The following is an 18739-nucleotide window of genomic DNA, read 5'->3' as shown; positions in this document are numbered from 1 at the left end:
CTAAAAATATGCAAATTTCACCACGATTTGCCCAAATTTGGGAAAGGTCACTCCTATGCACTCCATACCAAGTTTCAAATCAATCGGACTTGTGGTTTCAGAGCAGGAGATTTTTTGACCAAAAATGGGAGAAAATTACAAAAAAATTCATGAAAAATAGCAAGTCCAAGATACTGACCCAAGATGTGCACAATCATTTCATGTCAGCCCAAAGTACTTACATGCTAATTTTTCATGTAATCTGCTCAGTGGTTATTGAGTTTTTTCAATTTTGACTGTTTTTACATTTTTTCACTTAATTTGCATATTTTTGGCAATGACAACTTCATTTGAACAAAATCTCATCTACACCCATCATCCATGTACACACCAAATATCAAGATGAAATGTACAGCGGTTTGGAGTTTTTGATGTTGACGACAGACATACAGACATACAGACACACAGACATACATACATACAGACATTTCCCTAGCCTATAAGAATAGCTTCCATTGCCATATATACATATGGCTATGGGAGCTAAAAATCATAACAAATGGCCGCATGGCAGGCCATATTGGATCCTATCTCAAGACAAATTGACATAAGTATGTATGACATGGTTCAATGTCCTGTGTACCAAACTTTAAATAAAAATTTTTTATTTTATGTATTTGATTAAACAGATCAACGGGCAAACCCACTAACAGATCTGCGCAACAAAAAGTCACACAAACACAAGACAAATATACAAGACAACCATAAAAGTAGCACGATATATTAAATTGAAAAAAAACATACACGTATCAAAAAGGAGAACTGTTAAATGACTGGATAAATAGTTTTAAAACTACACAGCGTAGAAAAAAATCTCTATATTACATTTAAAAGAGATATCATTAAAACAGACATGCATCTGGCACTGTCGAGAATTTTCTGCAATTAACAGAACACAAGTCTGGTTTAAAAAGGGGTTTCCTGCGTAAATTCTACTGGGGCATAAAAGCAGATTTGATTTAGAATATCTGGAGCATCATAATGTGAATGAATTATTTTGTACAAAAAGCACATGTCAAGGGTTAGTCTTCTATTGTGTAACTTAGGAATGTTCAGAATTCTGCAATAAAAATGGGTAGCTGGATTTACTGCAGTGAACATTGAGTTTGCGACAAATGTATTTCACAAATTAATTTGTACTCTCTCGATTTTTTCTGACAGGCCCTGCTGGTGGGGTGACCACACAACAGAGCCATACTCTAGAATAGATCTTACATAAACAAAATACAGAGAAATAATTGCTGAAATGTCATTGAATGGCTGGCAGAGACGCTTAATAAAACCAAGAGATTTGAAGGCTCTAGAAACAATGTTATTGATGTGAAAAGAATAATTAAGGTTGGAAGTAAGGTAAATGCCCAAATCCTTGACAACAGAGACCCGTTGAAGAGGGGTACCATTGATGGAGTAATCAAGAGAAGAAATGATTCTTTTCTTAAGTGTAAAACTGATAAATTTACATTTACTGATATTAGGTGACAGTTTCCAGTTGTTACACCATTGTGCAAATTTGTCAAGATCTTGCTGTAACATGACACAGTCAGCGAGGGATGTGATGGTGCGATAGATCTTGGCATCGTCGGCATACAAGCTGAGCTTTGCAGAAATATCTAACAGTGAAATATCTTAATAACATAACAAAAAGTAGTGGCCCCAAGAGTGAACCCTGGGGCACACCTGACGAAGCAATGTACCATTTTGACGAGCAACTACCAAACACTACCCTCTGTCGTCTAAGATGAAGATAAGAAGCCAGCCAACTGTGCAGATTACCACATATACCGAATTTGGCGGCTTTGTACAGGAGAAGTGTGTGACAGACACTGTCAAAAGCCTTGCTGAAGTCCGTGTAAATTGAATCTACCTGTTGTTTATTGTTCAGTGAAACAGAGATGAAATCTGTATAATCCACTGAGTTAGTTGTAGTGGATCTGTTTTTTGACAAATCCTGCTGGTCGATGGAAATATTTGGTTTAATATGTTTGATAGATATGAGGAACAATAACTGCCTCGAGATCTTAGCAACAAGTCATCGTTGATGACACAGTCCCCCGCTTGTCATTTTGTTACAATCTTTGGTGTCTAAGGTAGCTGTGGTCTAGGTCGCTGTGGAATGACATTGATGCAACGGGTGCATCAGGCCTGTGACTTGCATAATAAAGTAATCTGAGGAACGTTCAATAAATGACTCATCTCTGCCGGTAATGACCACTGAAGGAACTTTTGATTACATCACACATAACGATGCCCTCACTGCCTCTAGTGTCATGACGGCACATACTATACACATGGTTTGGTGGAATTTTCGAAATGCTATGGGATTGGGTATGTTTTAATCAGCCATCAGCCATTTCGGATCATATAATGAAACATTTAATGTGCACAAGAATGCAGCCATAGTATTTTATCTTCGTATCACGTTTGAACAAAATCAGTCCATCGAGGGACAGTGACCTATGTTTATGTTTCAAAGACATAAAAAAATCACACCAAATTGAAATCAAATGGCTGTCTATTGACCATATGGATCATAGCACAAAATTAGTAGACATGCATATGTATGCCATAGTACTTTATCTTTGTACCAAGTCTCAACAACATTGGTTAAGGAATATTTGCATATGATTAAGCCTCAAAGACATGAAAAAATCCAAAAAAGACCATTGGGCAGAGATATTGGAAAACAATTTACAATCTGGCAGCCATATTGGAACATGTCACGAAGTAAATTGACATGTATGCCATAGTGCTTGATCTTTGTGCCAAGTTTGGACAAAATGGGTGTAATGACCTTTGAATTATGCTTCAAAGACATGCAAAATTCCAAAAAATGGCAGTTCTGCAGCCATATTGGATCCTATCGCAAGGTTAATTGATACATGCATATGCATGCCATAGTACGTGCTTTGCCTTTGTGCCAAGTTTGAACAAAATCGGTTCAAGGATGTTTGAGTTACGGTTCAAAGACATGAAAAAATCGCAAAAAAATGGCCACCTGTCAGCCATATTGGATCATTTCACAAAATAAATTGGTGTTCATATGAAGGGCATACTGTTTTGCTTTTGTGCCAAATTTGAACAGAATCGGTTCAAGAATGTCTGAGTTATGGTCCATAGACATGAAAAATCGCAACAAAATGGCCGCTCACGCCATATTGGATCGTATCGCAATATATTTTGACATGCATGTGTAGGCATAGGTTATGCCTTTGTGCCAAGTTTGAACAGAATCAGTTCGAGGATGTTTGAGTTATGGTTCAAAGACACGAAAAATCGCAAACAAAATGGCCGCCTGCGGCATATTGGATCGTATCGCAAACTAATTTGACATGCACATGTAGGCCATATGTTATGCCTTTGTGCCAAGTTTGAACAGAATCTGTTCAAGGATGTCTGAGTTATGGTCCAAAGACATGAAAAATCGCAACAAAATGGCCGCCTCGCGCCCATATTGGATTATATCACAAAATTATTTGACATGGATATGAAAGCCATAGTGTTATGCCTTTGTGCCAAGTTTGAACATAATCTGCTCAAGGATGTCTGAGTTATGGTCCAAAGACATGAAAAATCGCAACAAAATGGCCGCCTCGCGGCCAAATTCGATCGTATCACAAAATAAATCGACGTGCATCTGTAGGTCATAGTGCTATGCCTTTGTGCCAAGTTTGAACGAAATTGGTTCAGCAGTGTCTGAGAAACTGTTGATGACGGACGGACGGACGGACGGACGGACGGACGGACGAACGCACAGAGAGGACCCCAATCTATAAGTCCCCGCCGAATTTCGTCCGCGGGGACTAAAAAGAGGCAACAAGGAGCATTCGGCCGGTAAATTTCACTGCTGATTGACCACCAGATTTAAACACGGGACAACATTGGTCTGTTTAAAACTGAGAAGGAAACTGCCACAGACAAATTGAGATTTTTGGAATAAAATTTGGAGGGAACAACAAGAACATCGGTACAGTGTTTAATGATGCAGGCGGAGAGATTACCGTCCGGGCCACTCGCTTTGTTCAAGTCTAGAGAAGCGATGACTTTCTTAATACTGTCCGGACATATATTACATGTACTAATTGTCCAAAACATGGATAATTAAGCTCGGGCAGATTAGGATCATTGTTTTCAGTGAACAGAAAGGAAAACAATCTGTCAATTAGCTCGGGCAGATTAGTATCATTGTTTTCAGTGAACACAGAGGCAAAAAATTCTGCAAACATTTGAGCAGCCTCGGAACTGGAGTTAGAATGAGCCTACCATTAAATTCAAAGTTCAAAGAAGTTCAGAGTTAATTTGCGTTTTGATTTCAAATAACCCCAAGAAGCGTTTGCTGTTATCGTTGGATGGAGGACTGGACATCTGAGAGAAATTCCCGATAAAGTACGTCCCTGGCTAGGTTAGTTGGGCACGCAAACGCGAGAAACAGAGTAGTCGGTATGGGACTTGAAATTGGTGGAGATATTCCCAAGTTATGGCTTTGTACATGAAAAATCATACGAACATGGCCGCATGGCAGCCATATGGATCGTATCACAAAACAAATTGACGTGCATATCTATGACATTGGTCAATGTCCTTGTACCAACTTTGAATAAATTGGTTGAAACATGCCTGAGTTATGGCTCTGTACATGAAAAATAGCGTCAATGACACTGTAGCTCCCATCCTGGACTATTTAGTGTTTGTTCTCTGGTCAGATATTTGAACATGTGTGAAAGGGATAAAGTGCATGAAGTGAAAATACTTAAATGAAATGTACTGGAGACAGTGAAATATGTTTAATGTAATTATTCAGAATATAAAATGGAAAAAATACAGAATTAGATATATCGAATACTGTGATACAACCATTAACTCAACAAGTCATTTACAATGACATAGTCCCCACTTGTAATAGGAGTATTAGTCTTGATGGGGCAGGAAAATATGGTCATTAAGTATCACTGGAGTGTATATGTTGAGATCTATGGGCACATAGGTCTATGTCGTTGTTCCCAATTTGAAACACATGAGGCATGTCTAAGTTATGGTTCTAAATCGGGAAAAAAGATCAGACCTCTAGCAGTATTGGCCAGCCAAGAAATACATATGCGCATTATAAATGAGGTACAAGATGTGACATCTTAAGGTCTAATATCCTATCAAAATTGGAGGGTATAGAACTTGTGGTTACTGAAATATGCATATATATGTATAATCAAGGTCAAAGGTCATCGAGGTCACATGACATTTTGAAAAAAATTATATTGCTAATTAATCCCTATATGCCAAAAAATCAGATCTCTAGCTCTATTCGCTTGCCCAGAATTAGATGTGTACATAATTAATGAGGTAAAGCGTGTGTTGTCATAAGGTCTCCCATCCTACTAAATACAAAGGACATAGCACTTGTGGTTACTTATTTATTGACATAAACATATATTTTAGGTAAAAGGTCATCGAGGTCACATGACATTTGGTCAAAAAATTTCTCTCCTATAGTTATCCCTATATACCAAAAATCAGACATCCAGCTCTATTGGCTCGCTCAGAATGAGATATGCACATAATTATTGAGGTACAGTATGTGGCGTCATAAGGTGTCCAAATCATACCAAACATAAGGGTGTAGCACTTGTGGTTACCGAGGTATGGAAAATATGTATATTTGAGGTCAAAGGTCACGAGGTCACGTGACATTTTGTCAAAAAATTGTATTGCTAAGTTATCCCTATATACCAAAAATCAGACCTCTAGCTCTATTGGCTCGCTCAAAATTAGATATGCGCATAATAATGAGGTACAATATGTGGCGTCATAAGCTGTCCCATCATACCATACATGAAGGCTGTAGCACTTGTGGTTACTGAGTTATGGACAAATATGTATATTTGAGGTCAAAGGTCACCGAGGTCACGTGACATTTTGTAAAAAAATTGTTTTGCTAAGTTATCCCTATATACCAAAATCAGACCTCTAGCTCTATTGGCTCGCTCAAAATTAGATATGCGCATAAGTAATGAGGTACAATATGTGGCGTCATAAGGTGTCCCATCATACCATACATGAAGGCTGTAGCACTTGTGGTTACTGAGTTATGGACAAATATGTATATTTGAGGTCAAAGGTCACCGAGGTCACGTGACATTTTGTCAAAAAAATTGTTTTGCTAAGTTATCCCTATATACCAAAAATCAGACCTCTAGCTCTATTGGCTCGCTCAAAATTAGATATGTGCATAATTAATGAGGTACAATATGTGGCGTCATAAGCTGTCCCATCATACCATATATGAAGGGTGGTAGCACTTGTGGTTACTGAGTTATGGACAAATATGTATATTTGAGATCAAAGGTCATCAAGGTCACATGACATTTTGTCAAAATATCCGAGATATCTGCGTGAACGGATGGACTCACGGATGGACGAACAGACGGACATGACCCAATCTATAAGCTCACTGGACTTCATCCGTGGGGACTAAAAATTGTGTCACTGCATCCTTTTGCAATATGAATACGATGAGAAACTAAATTTTTATTTTTTGTGGCCTTATACATGGGAGTCTATGGAGATCTGCCTTATACATGGGAGTCTATGGACGTGTAAACTAAAAATATGCAAATTTCACCACGATTTGCCCAAATTTGGGAAAGGTCACTCCTATGCACTTCCATACCAAGTTTCAAATCAATCGGACTTGTGGTTTCAGAGCAGGAGATTTTTGACCAAAAATGGGAGAAAATTACAAAAAAATTCATGAAAAATAGCAAGTCCAAGATACTGACCCAAGATGCGCACAATCATTTCATGTCAGCCCAAAGTACTTACATGCTAATTTTTCATGTAATCTGCTCAGTGGTTATTGAGTTTTTTCAATTTTGACTGTTTTTACATTTTTTCACTTAATTTGCATATTTTTGGCAATGACAACTTCATTTGAACAAAATCTCATCTACAGCCCATCATCCATGTACACACCAAATATCAAGATGAAATGTACAGCGGTTTTGGAGTTTTTGATGTTGACGGACAGACATACAGACTACAGACATACAGACATACAGACATACATACATACAGACATTTCCCTAGCCTATAAGAATAGCTTCCATTGCCATATATACATATGGCTATGGGAGCTAAAAATCGTAATAAATGGCCGCCTGGCGGCCATATTGGATCGTATCACAAAACAAATCGACGTGCATCTGTATGACATATGAAGTAATCCTTGTACCAAGTTTGAATGAAATCGCTTCAGGCATCTCTGAGATATCTGCGTGAACGGACGCAGACGAAAGACGCACGCACGCATGGACAAACGCACTGGACTATAACCAAACCTATAAGTCCCCCTGGACGGTGTCCATGGCGACTAAAAACCCTAACAATTGTGAAGGAAGTCGAAATACTTTTCAAAACTCTTGGCTGGAGAGCTGTTTCTGTGACCTTTTGATGTTTCCCAATAAAGTGCAAAGCTAGATATGGTAACAGATCGGAAAGAGAAATATCGCAAAGAGGTTGGTTTCCATTGGGTCACATGGTTTTCAACCATACTGTACTGATTGGTTTACAGCCAAATCTATGTACCAGACCGCATTTATTTTCCTTTTGTTGCTCAATAATATCTGCTTGGCTAAATACATGTATCATTGTTGGTCATGATGTTGCTACATTTGGCAGTGTGCCTCTGGGATAAGCTTTTTTCATCTGATAAGGGCGACATTTTTATTTTCTGTGTTTCTCATCTCCCGACTGACTATAAATTTCAGCTACGACATAAAAATAAAAAACTTTTTTTAATTTGCGCCGCCTCTGAGGCGATCATCCTAGCATGTACTTTTCATCTTGGCTGCGCTGTTGCGCGATTCCCCCTCTTTGGTTAGCTGTGGAAACGCGCAGCTGTTGCTATGTCGTGTCTGGGCAAGGGATAACCTGCGTCACTATGCGGTTCAAAGTTCACCCCGTATAGCGACGCACGCTACCCGCCAACAGATAGCTGCGTTTCCACAGCTACCTCTTTGGTGTGCTGGGCGCCGCAATTGTACATAGGAGGGGCGGCCCTCTCGTGCGACACTGCACTGAGCTGGCTTGAATGGCATATCAAATATCAGAGTGTCACACTTTGATGCATTTGATGCATATGACCTGTTAATAGTGTGGTAACAGGTATTGTATAGTGTAGCAAGAACATAACATGAAAGGAACTAATTTTAGTTCGATTTTGATACTTTTTGAACTGCTTCAATAAAATGCTGTTGAAAAAATACCACGGGTTAATTTCTGTACGTTGATTTTGCATATGAAAGCCTGTCAGCCAGTTGAGAGTTACGTTCACAAAAGTTCATTGCCCCAGCTCGATTAGGTTTCTGTGTCACATTTATCTCTATACGATTGAGTAAAGGAGACAACTGAAGTTTTTGTACATGGTATGAATGTCCACAACACTATGAAAATTCTGGTAGCAAAAATTGACACAAAAATTGGACTTTACTGTTACAGAAACGTTCGTGTTCAGTTCAGTCCCGGAGTGAATGGCATTGGCACTGTGACGGGACTGCATGCAATGAAAGTCACAAGAAGGCTGTGATGTCAATGGGTCCAGTTTTTGAATTAAATGAAAAACAATGACTTGGTTTTCAGGCAAATAAACCCTAAAGTTAACTGTCGGTGACAACCAGCCTTTCTGTTTTTTATTTTCCCCATTCAAATTGCTGACAAAATCTGACATCGAGAAACTCCGCATTCAAAACATAGCTGAGACCAGTTCAACCTCCTAAGTTGTTCGTTTTAACTCTACTGAGTCTGCGCACAAGACTACAAGACCAGCTAAGTCACTAGAAAAAGACAGCTAACTGGTTTGTATAGGGCAATGTCGATCCAAACTTTACAGTGTTAGGGATGACATAAGCACAGTAAAAACATGACAAACAAGAAAATTATTTTTTCAGAACTACTAAACATTCCTTTATAACTACTAAAGATTTTTTCTTGCTTTGTGTAAGTGCACACAGTTCAGTTAAAAATGAAAAAAAATCCCTTGCAGGTACAGTGGAAATGGTTAGCTGTTGTTATTATGCTTGAATGTACTTCAAGCCTTAAGAAAGCAAACATACAGAATATGTACAAACAAACATACAGAATACTGTAGCATACAAAATATGCTACAATTTTTTCAGGAATATTAATGCTTATGAATATTAATGAGCCATGCACCACTCTTGGCAGCCCTATAAATTCACAACAGTGATACTCAAATTTCTTGACTTTTGAAAAAATCTTATAGAGGATGGTGTTTGCAGCAAGCAGCTTGGATTGTGTAAGCAAGTGATTTATGGCTTGTAGTATGTGTATCACACGTGACATCATTGCAACATTAAAACTTATGTGTAAATGTTTCAGTTAAAGCCCCCCCCCCCCAATTTTAAATTCCCCTCAAAATTCCTGTAGAGGGGGACTTGTCCTGGTGTAGCATCCTAGATGAAACACTGCAATGAACTTAAAAATTGTAAGAACTAAAATGAGAGAACACTGAACTGAAAGATAAGAAATTGCACTTACTGAACGGACAGAACATTGAACTAAAACAAATACACATTTTTTGTACTTAAAAATTGTACAGACTGAATGGACAAAACATTGAACTGAAACAAATAGATTTTTTTTTTGGTCTTGTTTTTTTATTTCGCCCGCCTGCCCTGCTGGAGTATTCCTCGGAGATGAGAAACAAATAAAAAAGGGTCACCCTAACAGTAGAGACATGAGTTAAAACAGTTCTTGCAAGTTTTCTGTGACTGACTTCATGAAATGCATTATCCAGTGTTGCCATAATGAACCTTTAGTGGCAAAAATTATACCACAAATTGTGCAGCAAGATAAAATGTTTTGCATAATTACCATAATTTTAAACTATTCATTCTAAGTGGTAATGTTGGTCGAAGAAATGTAGCTGATCATTTAAAGGGTATTTGGTGGCCCATATGAGACCTCTAGGGGAATATTAGCATATTTGGTCAGAAAAAAATCACTGAGTCAAGTAAGGTGATTATGTATGCTACGTTTACAATAAGACAAAATATGATAAAAGTTGTTAGGTGATGCATCAAACATGATATCATGGTTACCCTACCCCAGTGGAGTAGAGTAACCGTGATGACATTGTAGAGAGGCTGTATCTATGTTTAAGAGCCCTCATGGTTTGGACGGTGCTAAGTGGAAGTTGTCCACAGTTGTCCAAACACTAGTTACTGCTCAATGACGGAAGGACACATGCACATAGGCACGCACAGAGCCCAATTCATTAGTTCCTGCTCTGCACTTCATCTGGTACTGTAGGGACTAACAATCAGGCACAATTATCAAATGTGCAAAGCTGTTTCTTTCAAATGTTAACAAAACACCACCTACCTCTTTTGAAATCCAACAAAAACCAACGATAGCAAAAATAGAAATGCGTGTAGTCTCCATTCTGATGCATCAGCTCAAACATCTCTGAATCTAGGATCTGATAAAAAGAAAATATTCCAATGTCAGATCACAACTTTGCCACATGCAAAAATAGTCATTAATACCCTGAGTATCTTTGGAAATGTGCTCAAAACTAAAAATACTGTGAACCTGGAAATTTTTATGAACGACAAATTTTCACAAATCCCACAGAGGCCTTAAAATTGTGAAAATAAATGGTCATCAATATAGCTCATTGGAATACCACATGCCATGGTTTTGGTTAAATCAGAGTGGAGCTTTAATACACAGACATGAGTCATTTTAACAAGTAATCGTTGATGACACAGTCCCCACTTGTTAATGGGTACTTTGATTACAAGTCCTCAGAGAGGATAGAGTCCTCTTCATTAATTAGGTCTGTGATAAAAATACTTTGATACAGATGGCGCTCAATGGCCAAGAATGAGTTCCATGGTGATGAAAACATAAACCAATGTAGGCCACCATCCTAAAGGTCATTAAATGAGTCACCTAGGAATTAATCAACAGGATGTTACAAAACATTTTTGCATATTATCCTAACACTAACAGATTATCACCGGTACCATATTTCATAAAGTTTGATGCAGTATTTACAACACTATGAGATCAACATCTGTATCAAGTTTCATCAAATTTGACGCTGCATTTGTGGATATATCACTCTAATTAGGAAAGTTCATTACATATGCAATTACAAATTAATTAAAATGACACTGAAAAATGTCTTTTTCACTGTTAAAGCAATGTGAGCTTAACATCTGTACAAAGTTTCATGAGATTCGATGCAGTATCTCTTGAAATATCAGCCTAATTACGAAAATTCAGTGATTGACATGATACTGCTACATGACATGAAACGAATTGACAAGCATATGTATGAAATAGGTCAATGTCCTTGTACCAAGTTTGAAGGATACTGGTGGAAATATGTCTGAGTTATGGCTCTGTACATGAAAAAATCGTAACAAAATCGCCGCCACGCAGCCATATTTGATCTTACTGTCTTAAAAAATCAACATGCAATGTTATGACATAAGTCAATGTCCATGTACTAACTTTCAATAAAGTCAGTTTAGACTTGCCAGAGTTATGGCTCTCGACATGAAAAAAAACTACAAAATAGCCACCATGTGGCCATATTGGATCATATCGTGAAAAAATCGATGTACATATGTATGACATAAGTCAATATCCTTGTACCAATTTTGAATAAAATCTGTTGATAAATGTCTGAGTTATGGTTCTGGACATGAAAAATCGTAAGAAAATGGTCACCATGCAGCCATATTTAATCTAATCGTAAAACAAATTAATGTGCATATGCATGATATAGGTCAATGTCCTTGTAACAACTTTGAATTAAGTGGTTGAGACATGTCTGAGTTATGACTACGACATGAAAAAGTTGTAACAAAATGGCCACCATGCAGCCATATTGGATCCTATCACAAAACAAATCAATGTGCATATGTATGACATACGTCAATGTCCTTGTACCAAGTTTGAATAAAATCGGTCGAGATGTGCCTGAGATTTGGCTAAGGATATGAAAAAATCGTAACAAAATGGCCGCATGGCAGCCATATTGGATCGTATCACAAAACAAATTGACGTGCATATATATGACATAGGTCAATGTCCTTGTACCAATTTTGAATACAATCTGTTGAAACATGTCTGATTTATGGCTCTGTACATAGAAAAATCGTAATAAAATGGCCACATATTGGATTGTATCACAAAAAAATCAATGTGCATATGTATGACATACTTCAATATCCTTGTACCAAGTCTGAATGAAATCGGTCAAGACATGCCTGAGTTTTGGCTAAGAACATGAAAAAATCGTAACAAAATGGCCGCACGGCAGCCATATTGGATCGTATCACAAAACAAATTGACATGAATATGTATGACATAGGTCAATGTCCTTGTACCAATTTTGAATAAAATCGGTTGAAACATGTCTTAGTTATGGCTCTGTACAGGAAAAAATCATAATAAAATGGCTGCAAAATAAGTCAATGTGCATATGTATGACATAGGTCAATGTCCTTGTACCAAGTTCGTATAAAATCGGTCGAGACATGCCTGAGTTTTGGCTAAGGACATGAAAAAATCGTAACAAAATGGCCGCATGGCAGCCATATTGGATTGTATCTCAAGACAAATTGACATAAATATGTATGACATAGGTCAAAGTCCTTGATACGGTCGAAACCATCGTTTGTTTCACGCGTCCATCAATGTTAGACATAACACAGCCTTGAAGTTATCAACATACCGACTTTATTCTGCAACTTCTGTGGTCAGACAACAAATTCTACATCTGTGGTGTCCACTGTCGCCGTTACAGGGCCCTTGAAATTGCTGTCCACCAGTTGCGCACTTTCAATTCCATGTTTTTCCAAAAAACTTCCACATTGAACCTATTTTATATCATGAATACTGATATTCGTCCCAGACAAAGCTGCGATTCTAACAAAGATATTCGCGCGCAGCTTAAAGGGTATTTAGTGTATCAGTAACTGAATGATTTTACTATCAAAATATCAACGATTGAAAGTTTAAATCAACGAATATTAATTTGGCGGAATATGAGCGAACAGTGGACTGACATTAAACGACTACATAAACAATGATATCGATGACGTAATGTTCTGAGTCCGTACTTGGCAGCGTGAGAACGTAGATATCAGCGACAAATCATTTTGCGTTATGTAAATTTAACTTTGAATGCTCATTGAAACAAACAAAATTGCACGGCTCAATTTTGGCCGTAACACCGCCGCCCCAAATGCGTCCTTAGGGGTAAGCATTTCCAAAGTATTACAATACTTTTAATAAACTATGAACAAACGACAACAATTTAGATATATGAATTTAGTTTTGAACAAGAAATGTTTAAATTTGGATATAAACACTTGCAATAGTTAGCAACGAACTGTGACTGTCTCAAGTCTGAAAGAAAGGTGTACTGTTCATCAGTCCTCTTCCCTTGAAGCTTCTAGTAGGCAGATCTTTGCTACAGGTCTGCACACGTTGTCTACATAAGCAGTTTTCACTTCAACCGATCTCACAGCTCCATCTCTGGCATGGAAAACCCTCTTTACTCGAGCCAATGGCCAATGCATTCGAGGCTGTGATTCATCAAGGAGGATAACCACATCACCAACCTGGATGTTTCGCTTTCTGGAGATCCACTTTGAACGGTTTATCAAAGTAGGGAGATACTCCTGAACCCAACGGCGCCAAAACTCATTTACCACAAACTGCACATGTCTCCAGCGTTTTCCATAGGCATCCCTAGTACCAAAAACACCTGGTGGTGACATGTGGCCTTCACCAGGACGCAACAGGTCATTTGGTGTCAATGCAGGCGCATCTTTACTGTCATCTGATACAATTGTAAGTGGACGACTATTGACCACATTCTCTACTTCTGCAAATATTGTATCCAGTCTTTCATCATCCAGTACTTGATTTCTTAGCAAGGATACTAGGATGGATCGCACAGTGCGAATTTGTCGCTCCCAGACTCCTCCCATATGTGAGGCAGTGGGTGGGTTGAATTCCCATTCTATCTCACGGATTAACAATTCTTGTCTAGTGCTGTTACTATCATTCCACTTCTTGATTGATTCTCTCAGTTCTTTATTCCCTCCAACAAAGTTACTGCCATTATCCGAGCGGATCTTCTTTGGTTTACCTCTCCTCGCAATAAACCTAATTAAGGCATTGATAAATGAATCTCCATCCATGGAATGCAGCTTTTCGATATGAATTGCTCTCATGGTCAAACATGTGAACAGACATCCGTATCTTTTCTCTTGTGACCGTCCTCTTTTCACAAAGAATGGTCCAAAACAATCAACTCCTGTGTACGTGAAGGGGGCACATTGTGGAGTGACTCTGTCAACAGGTAGATCTGCCATTCTTTGCTTTTGCAAGTCTCCCTTTAGACGCTTGCAGATGACACATCCTCGCAAGATCCTTTTCACCAATGGTCTCGCCCGAGGAATCCAATACTTCTGACGGAGCATAGCCATTACAAATTCTCGACCACAATGATGAGATTCCCGCACATGAACATTTCTGACCAAAAGCTCCGCAATATGATGATCTCTTGGAATGATAACTGGATGTTTGGCTGCGTCAGCTATTGGAGCCCTTTCTAATCTTCCTTTGATTTTCAGCAAGCCATCTGCATCATAGAATGGCTCCAAGCTGTATAGACAACTTTTCTTGGTAATTGGCTTTCCCAATTTCAGACATTGTATCTCTGAAGCGTAATTTATTTTCTGGATGTACGCAATGATAGCTTTCTCAGTAGCCCCTATCTCTGCCACAGTGAAAAGGCGTTTCAACTTTGGTTTCCCACAGCTCAACCATCGACCAAATCTTCTATACCATGCTACAGCCTTACATAGCCGGAACCATTCAGAGTAGTAATGTAGCGGTTGATTTGCTGGGTCTTCTAACTTTACTACTGCAGTGCATGCTTTAGTTTCCCTTTTCACCTCACTGTCACTGTCCAACGTAGTTGGGCTGTATACTGGCACTAAGGGCCAACTACGCTGATTCCTCCACAGGAACTTAGGACCCTCATGCCATCTACGTCTCTCCAACATAGTTTTTGCCGTTAAACCCCTTGAAGCATCATCAGCTGGGTTATCTTTGGAGCTTACATATCGCCACTGTGATGGATTTGAACCGTCATGGATTATAGCAAGCCTGTTTGCTACAAAGGTTTGAAACCTTTTGGTCTTACTCCAGATGTAATGAAGAATGGTTGTGCTGTCAGTCCAGAATACTGATTCCTCTAAAGACATCCGAAGCTCGCCTCTGAGAAGACTATCCATCCTTACAGCTGTCACTGCCGCGCACAACTCCAGTCTAGGAATTGTTATCTGATGTATGGGAGCTAACCTTGATTTGGCCATCACAAGAGCACAATGTACTTTCTTTTCGGCGTTTTCTATTCTTAAGTAAGAAACAACACCATAGGCATCTTCTGAAGCATCACCAAAATGATGTAGTTGCCTATGCGTCACTTCGCCAAATCCTTCTGGTATCAGACACCGTGGTACCTTTAACTTCTCCAACTCAGGCAATTCCATCAGCCATGTTTTCCACTTCTGGGAGTTAACAGGGTCGATATCATCATCCCAGTCCTTTCCGCGTTTACACTCTTTCTGAAATATTTTCTTTGCCTGAAGCACATAAGGACATACAAATCCTAGTGGGTCATATACGGAACTGGTAATTCTCAGAAGTCCACGACGAGTGAAGACCGGAACCTTTTGACGTATTTTGATACCAAACATATCAGTTTCAGTATCCCAGTGAGTACCCAATGCACGCTCCACTGGCAAAGTATCTCTGTCTAAATCAAGATTCTTCACCTTCTTGGCTCGATCTTCAGGTGGCACAGATTGTATGACCTTCTTCCTATTAGAGGACCACTTTGTCAGACGGAAACCTCCCTTGAATAGTTACTCACTCAGACTGACTATCGTTGTTCAGCCTCGTCATCTGAATCCATTGACCCAAGATAGTCATCGACGTAAAAATCTTTGTTCACTGAGTCTATCACTTTAGGGGCAAAGTCTTGCATATAGTCTTCTGCTGTCCTCCTAAGAGCAAAACTGGCACAGCTTGGACTCCAAACACCTCCAAATAGGTGAACTGTCATTCTGAAAACTTCTAGTTCAGCACCAATCTGTCCATCTTTCCACCACAGAAATCGCAAGACATCTCTATGTTTGTTGGGTACTTTCACTTGAAGAAACATGCCTTCTATGTCTCCCATGATAGCGACTGGCTTTTCCCTAAAGCGCAATAGTACTCCTATCAAGTTATTGGTAAGATCCAGACCTGAAGTACTTGCTTGTTCAGGGAAGTTCCTTCGTATTCTGCAGCGCAATCAAAAACAATCCGAAACTTATCTGGCTTATCAGGATGAACCACATTATGGTGCGGCAAATACCACTCATATCCTTCTGGTTGATTTATCTGATCTTGAGATACTCGCTCTGCATAACCTTTGTCAATTAGCTCTTGAATACCTTGTTTGTACTTCTGATGTAGCTCTTTGTCCTTTGCCAGTCTTTTCCCAAGACTCTGTAGTCTCCTTTCTGCTAGTTTCCAATTGTTAGGCAATCTTGATGTCGAGTCTGTAAATGGAATATCCAAATAATAATGTCCGTCCTTCATGGAAACAGACTCATTCCAAATCTTTATTGCCCTCTTGTCATCTTGCGAAGGGTGTGGTTTTGACTTGGCTAGAATTGGCCCACTATCTAACTTCCAAAACTGCTCCACCTGAGATTCCAAATGGTCATCTGTGCTTTTCAAATCTGCCTTAATGAAGTTGCTCACTACAGACTCATCTGATGATCTTGCAATAGGTCCATTTACCATCCAACCCAGAACAGTTCTGGTTGCATAAGGCTCATCAAGTCGGCCATACCTAACCTCTAATGGGATGAGTGCGGCAGGAACATCTTGACCAATGAGAATTGATATATTGTTTAAATCATCTTGCTGTAACTTGAGATCTCGCAAGTGACTCCATTTGGCAATATCACCATTCACCACATTTCCCTTCAATGTCGGAAATGACTGTATAGCATAAACTCTAGGCAGGTTGATTATCTTGCGTGTTTTACGCCGACCTGTTGTTGAAGTAACTTCTAACTGCACTTCGACAGCAGCAACAGTCTTGTCTTCTCCAAGAGTTTCCAAGGACAAAGCAGTTTCTTGACCCTTTAACTGCAACTGTTCTGCTAAAGCCACTGAACAAAATGTTCTGTTACTACCAGAATCTACGAGTGCTCGTGTCTTGATAAACTTGTCTTGTCCCTTTCCTCTTACATAGACTGGCAAAGTAGGCAGAGCTATCTTTGCTGAAAGTGTATCACGCTCTGATTGCCCACAAGCATAGCTTTGTGCTTCTTCCTGTACCTTCTGGTCTCGATTATTGCTTGGCCCTACAGTTGACTTTGTTTCAGTTGCCGATGAAGCAGAGATGAAACCATCATGAAGCAGGACTGCATGTTTCCTACCACAATTCTTTACAGGACAAACATTTGCTCTTTTGCACTTGCGGAGGCCATGGTTACTATAGTCTAAGCAGCCAAAACACAGACCTTTTTTCTTCACTGCTTCCACTCGCTGCTGAGGAGTCATCTTCTTAAACTGATCACAAACTGTCAGGGAGTGTCCTTGGCCACAAATATGACAGTTGAGTTTGTTCTGTGACTTTGAACTCTCTGCTCTGCTATTAAATGATCCCTGTCCATCTTTAACAGCATCGGTTCTAGCACCTTGAACGCTGAAGCTGGTACCCTTTATCTTTGTTCCAGATTTGCGACTTTTATCTACTTTCCCCTTTGATTGTAGTTCAATCTTCCCAAATACAGGATCACAAGCTTCTTCAGCTACTCTTTCAAGAAATTCAGCACACTCTTGAAAGTCAGGATATCTGCCTCTGTCTCTCTTGATTTGATATGCCTGTTTTCGCCATCTTGATTGTAGATACATTGGCAAACGTGTCATAACCTTCACCATTCTCTCCTGAGAATCTATGTCACCTGTTCTGTCCATAGCTCTGAGAGTTTCCAAACACCCTCTGATGTCATCCGCAAAATCGCGCAGGGCTTCACCATCATTTGGCTTTATGGGTGGTCCACTGACTATCTTACTGACCCATGCCTGACTTATAGTGTAAGGATCCCCAAAGCGTTTCTTCAGCAATTCTCTGGCTTTCTTGTAACCCGCAGAGGGTTCCATGAGTGCACAAGCTCAATAACTTTGCCTGCCTTGCTAACACAATATTCCAGAAGGCAAGTAAGTTTGTCTGCATCAGTAACTGTAGAATTGTCAACAAAGCTGTCAAAAGAGTTCATAAATACTGCATATCGCAAGGGATTGCCATCAAATTCCATAATCTTGGTTTTAGGTAACCGAATGGCATCAACAAGTTGACGTTGTGCAACGGTGTCAGGGTTAGCGGTAGGATTTTCAAGTTAGTAGCCACACTTACTCAGTGTGGCTAATTTGGTCCTAATTTTATTAGCCACACGCAACTTTCATTAGCCACACATACTAAATGCTGGTAGAAATATGCTTAGGTCTTCAAGTTTTTGATGTAATACATTTATAAATGCATACACACACACACACACACACACACACACACACACACACACACACACACACA

General features: G+C 39.3%; 1 protein-coding gene across 1 annotated transcript in view; it reads right to left on the bottom strand.

Annotated features, from left to right (window-relative positions):
- Positions 1-18739, bottom strand: part of LOC139127705 (small G protein signaling modulator 1-like) — a 276762-nt gene that overhangs the window by 36927 nt on the left and 221096 nt on the right. Inside the window, 1 exon segment of the mRNA XM_070693601.1 lies at positions 10432-10528. Coding sequence (XP_070549702.1) covers positions 10432-10528 — 97 coding nt within the window.

This window comes from Ptychodera flava, unplaced genomic scaffold, assembly GCF_041260155.1.
Source record: "Ptychodera flava strain L36383 unplaced genomic scaffold, AS_Pfla_20210202 Scaffold_35__1_contigs__length_1935909_pilon, whole genome shotgun sequence".
Taxonomy (NCBI): domain Eukaryota; kingdom Metazoa; phylum Hemichordata; class Enteropneusta; family Ptychoderidae; genus Ptychodera; species Ptychodera flava.
Note: the sequence above shows the minus strand (reverse complement) of the source record. Positions and strands in the feature narration are given on the sequence as shown.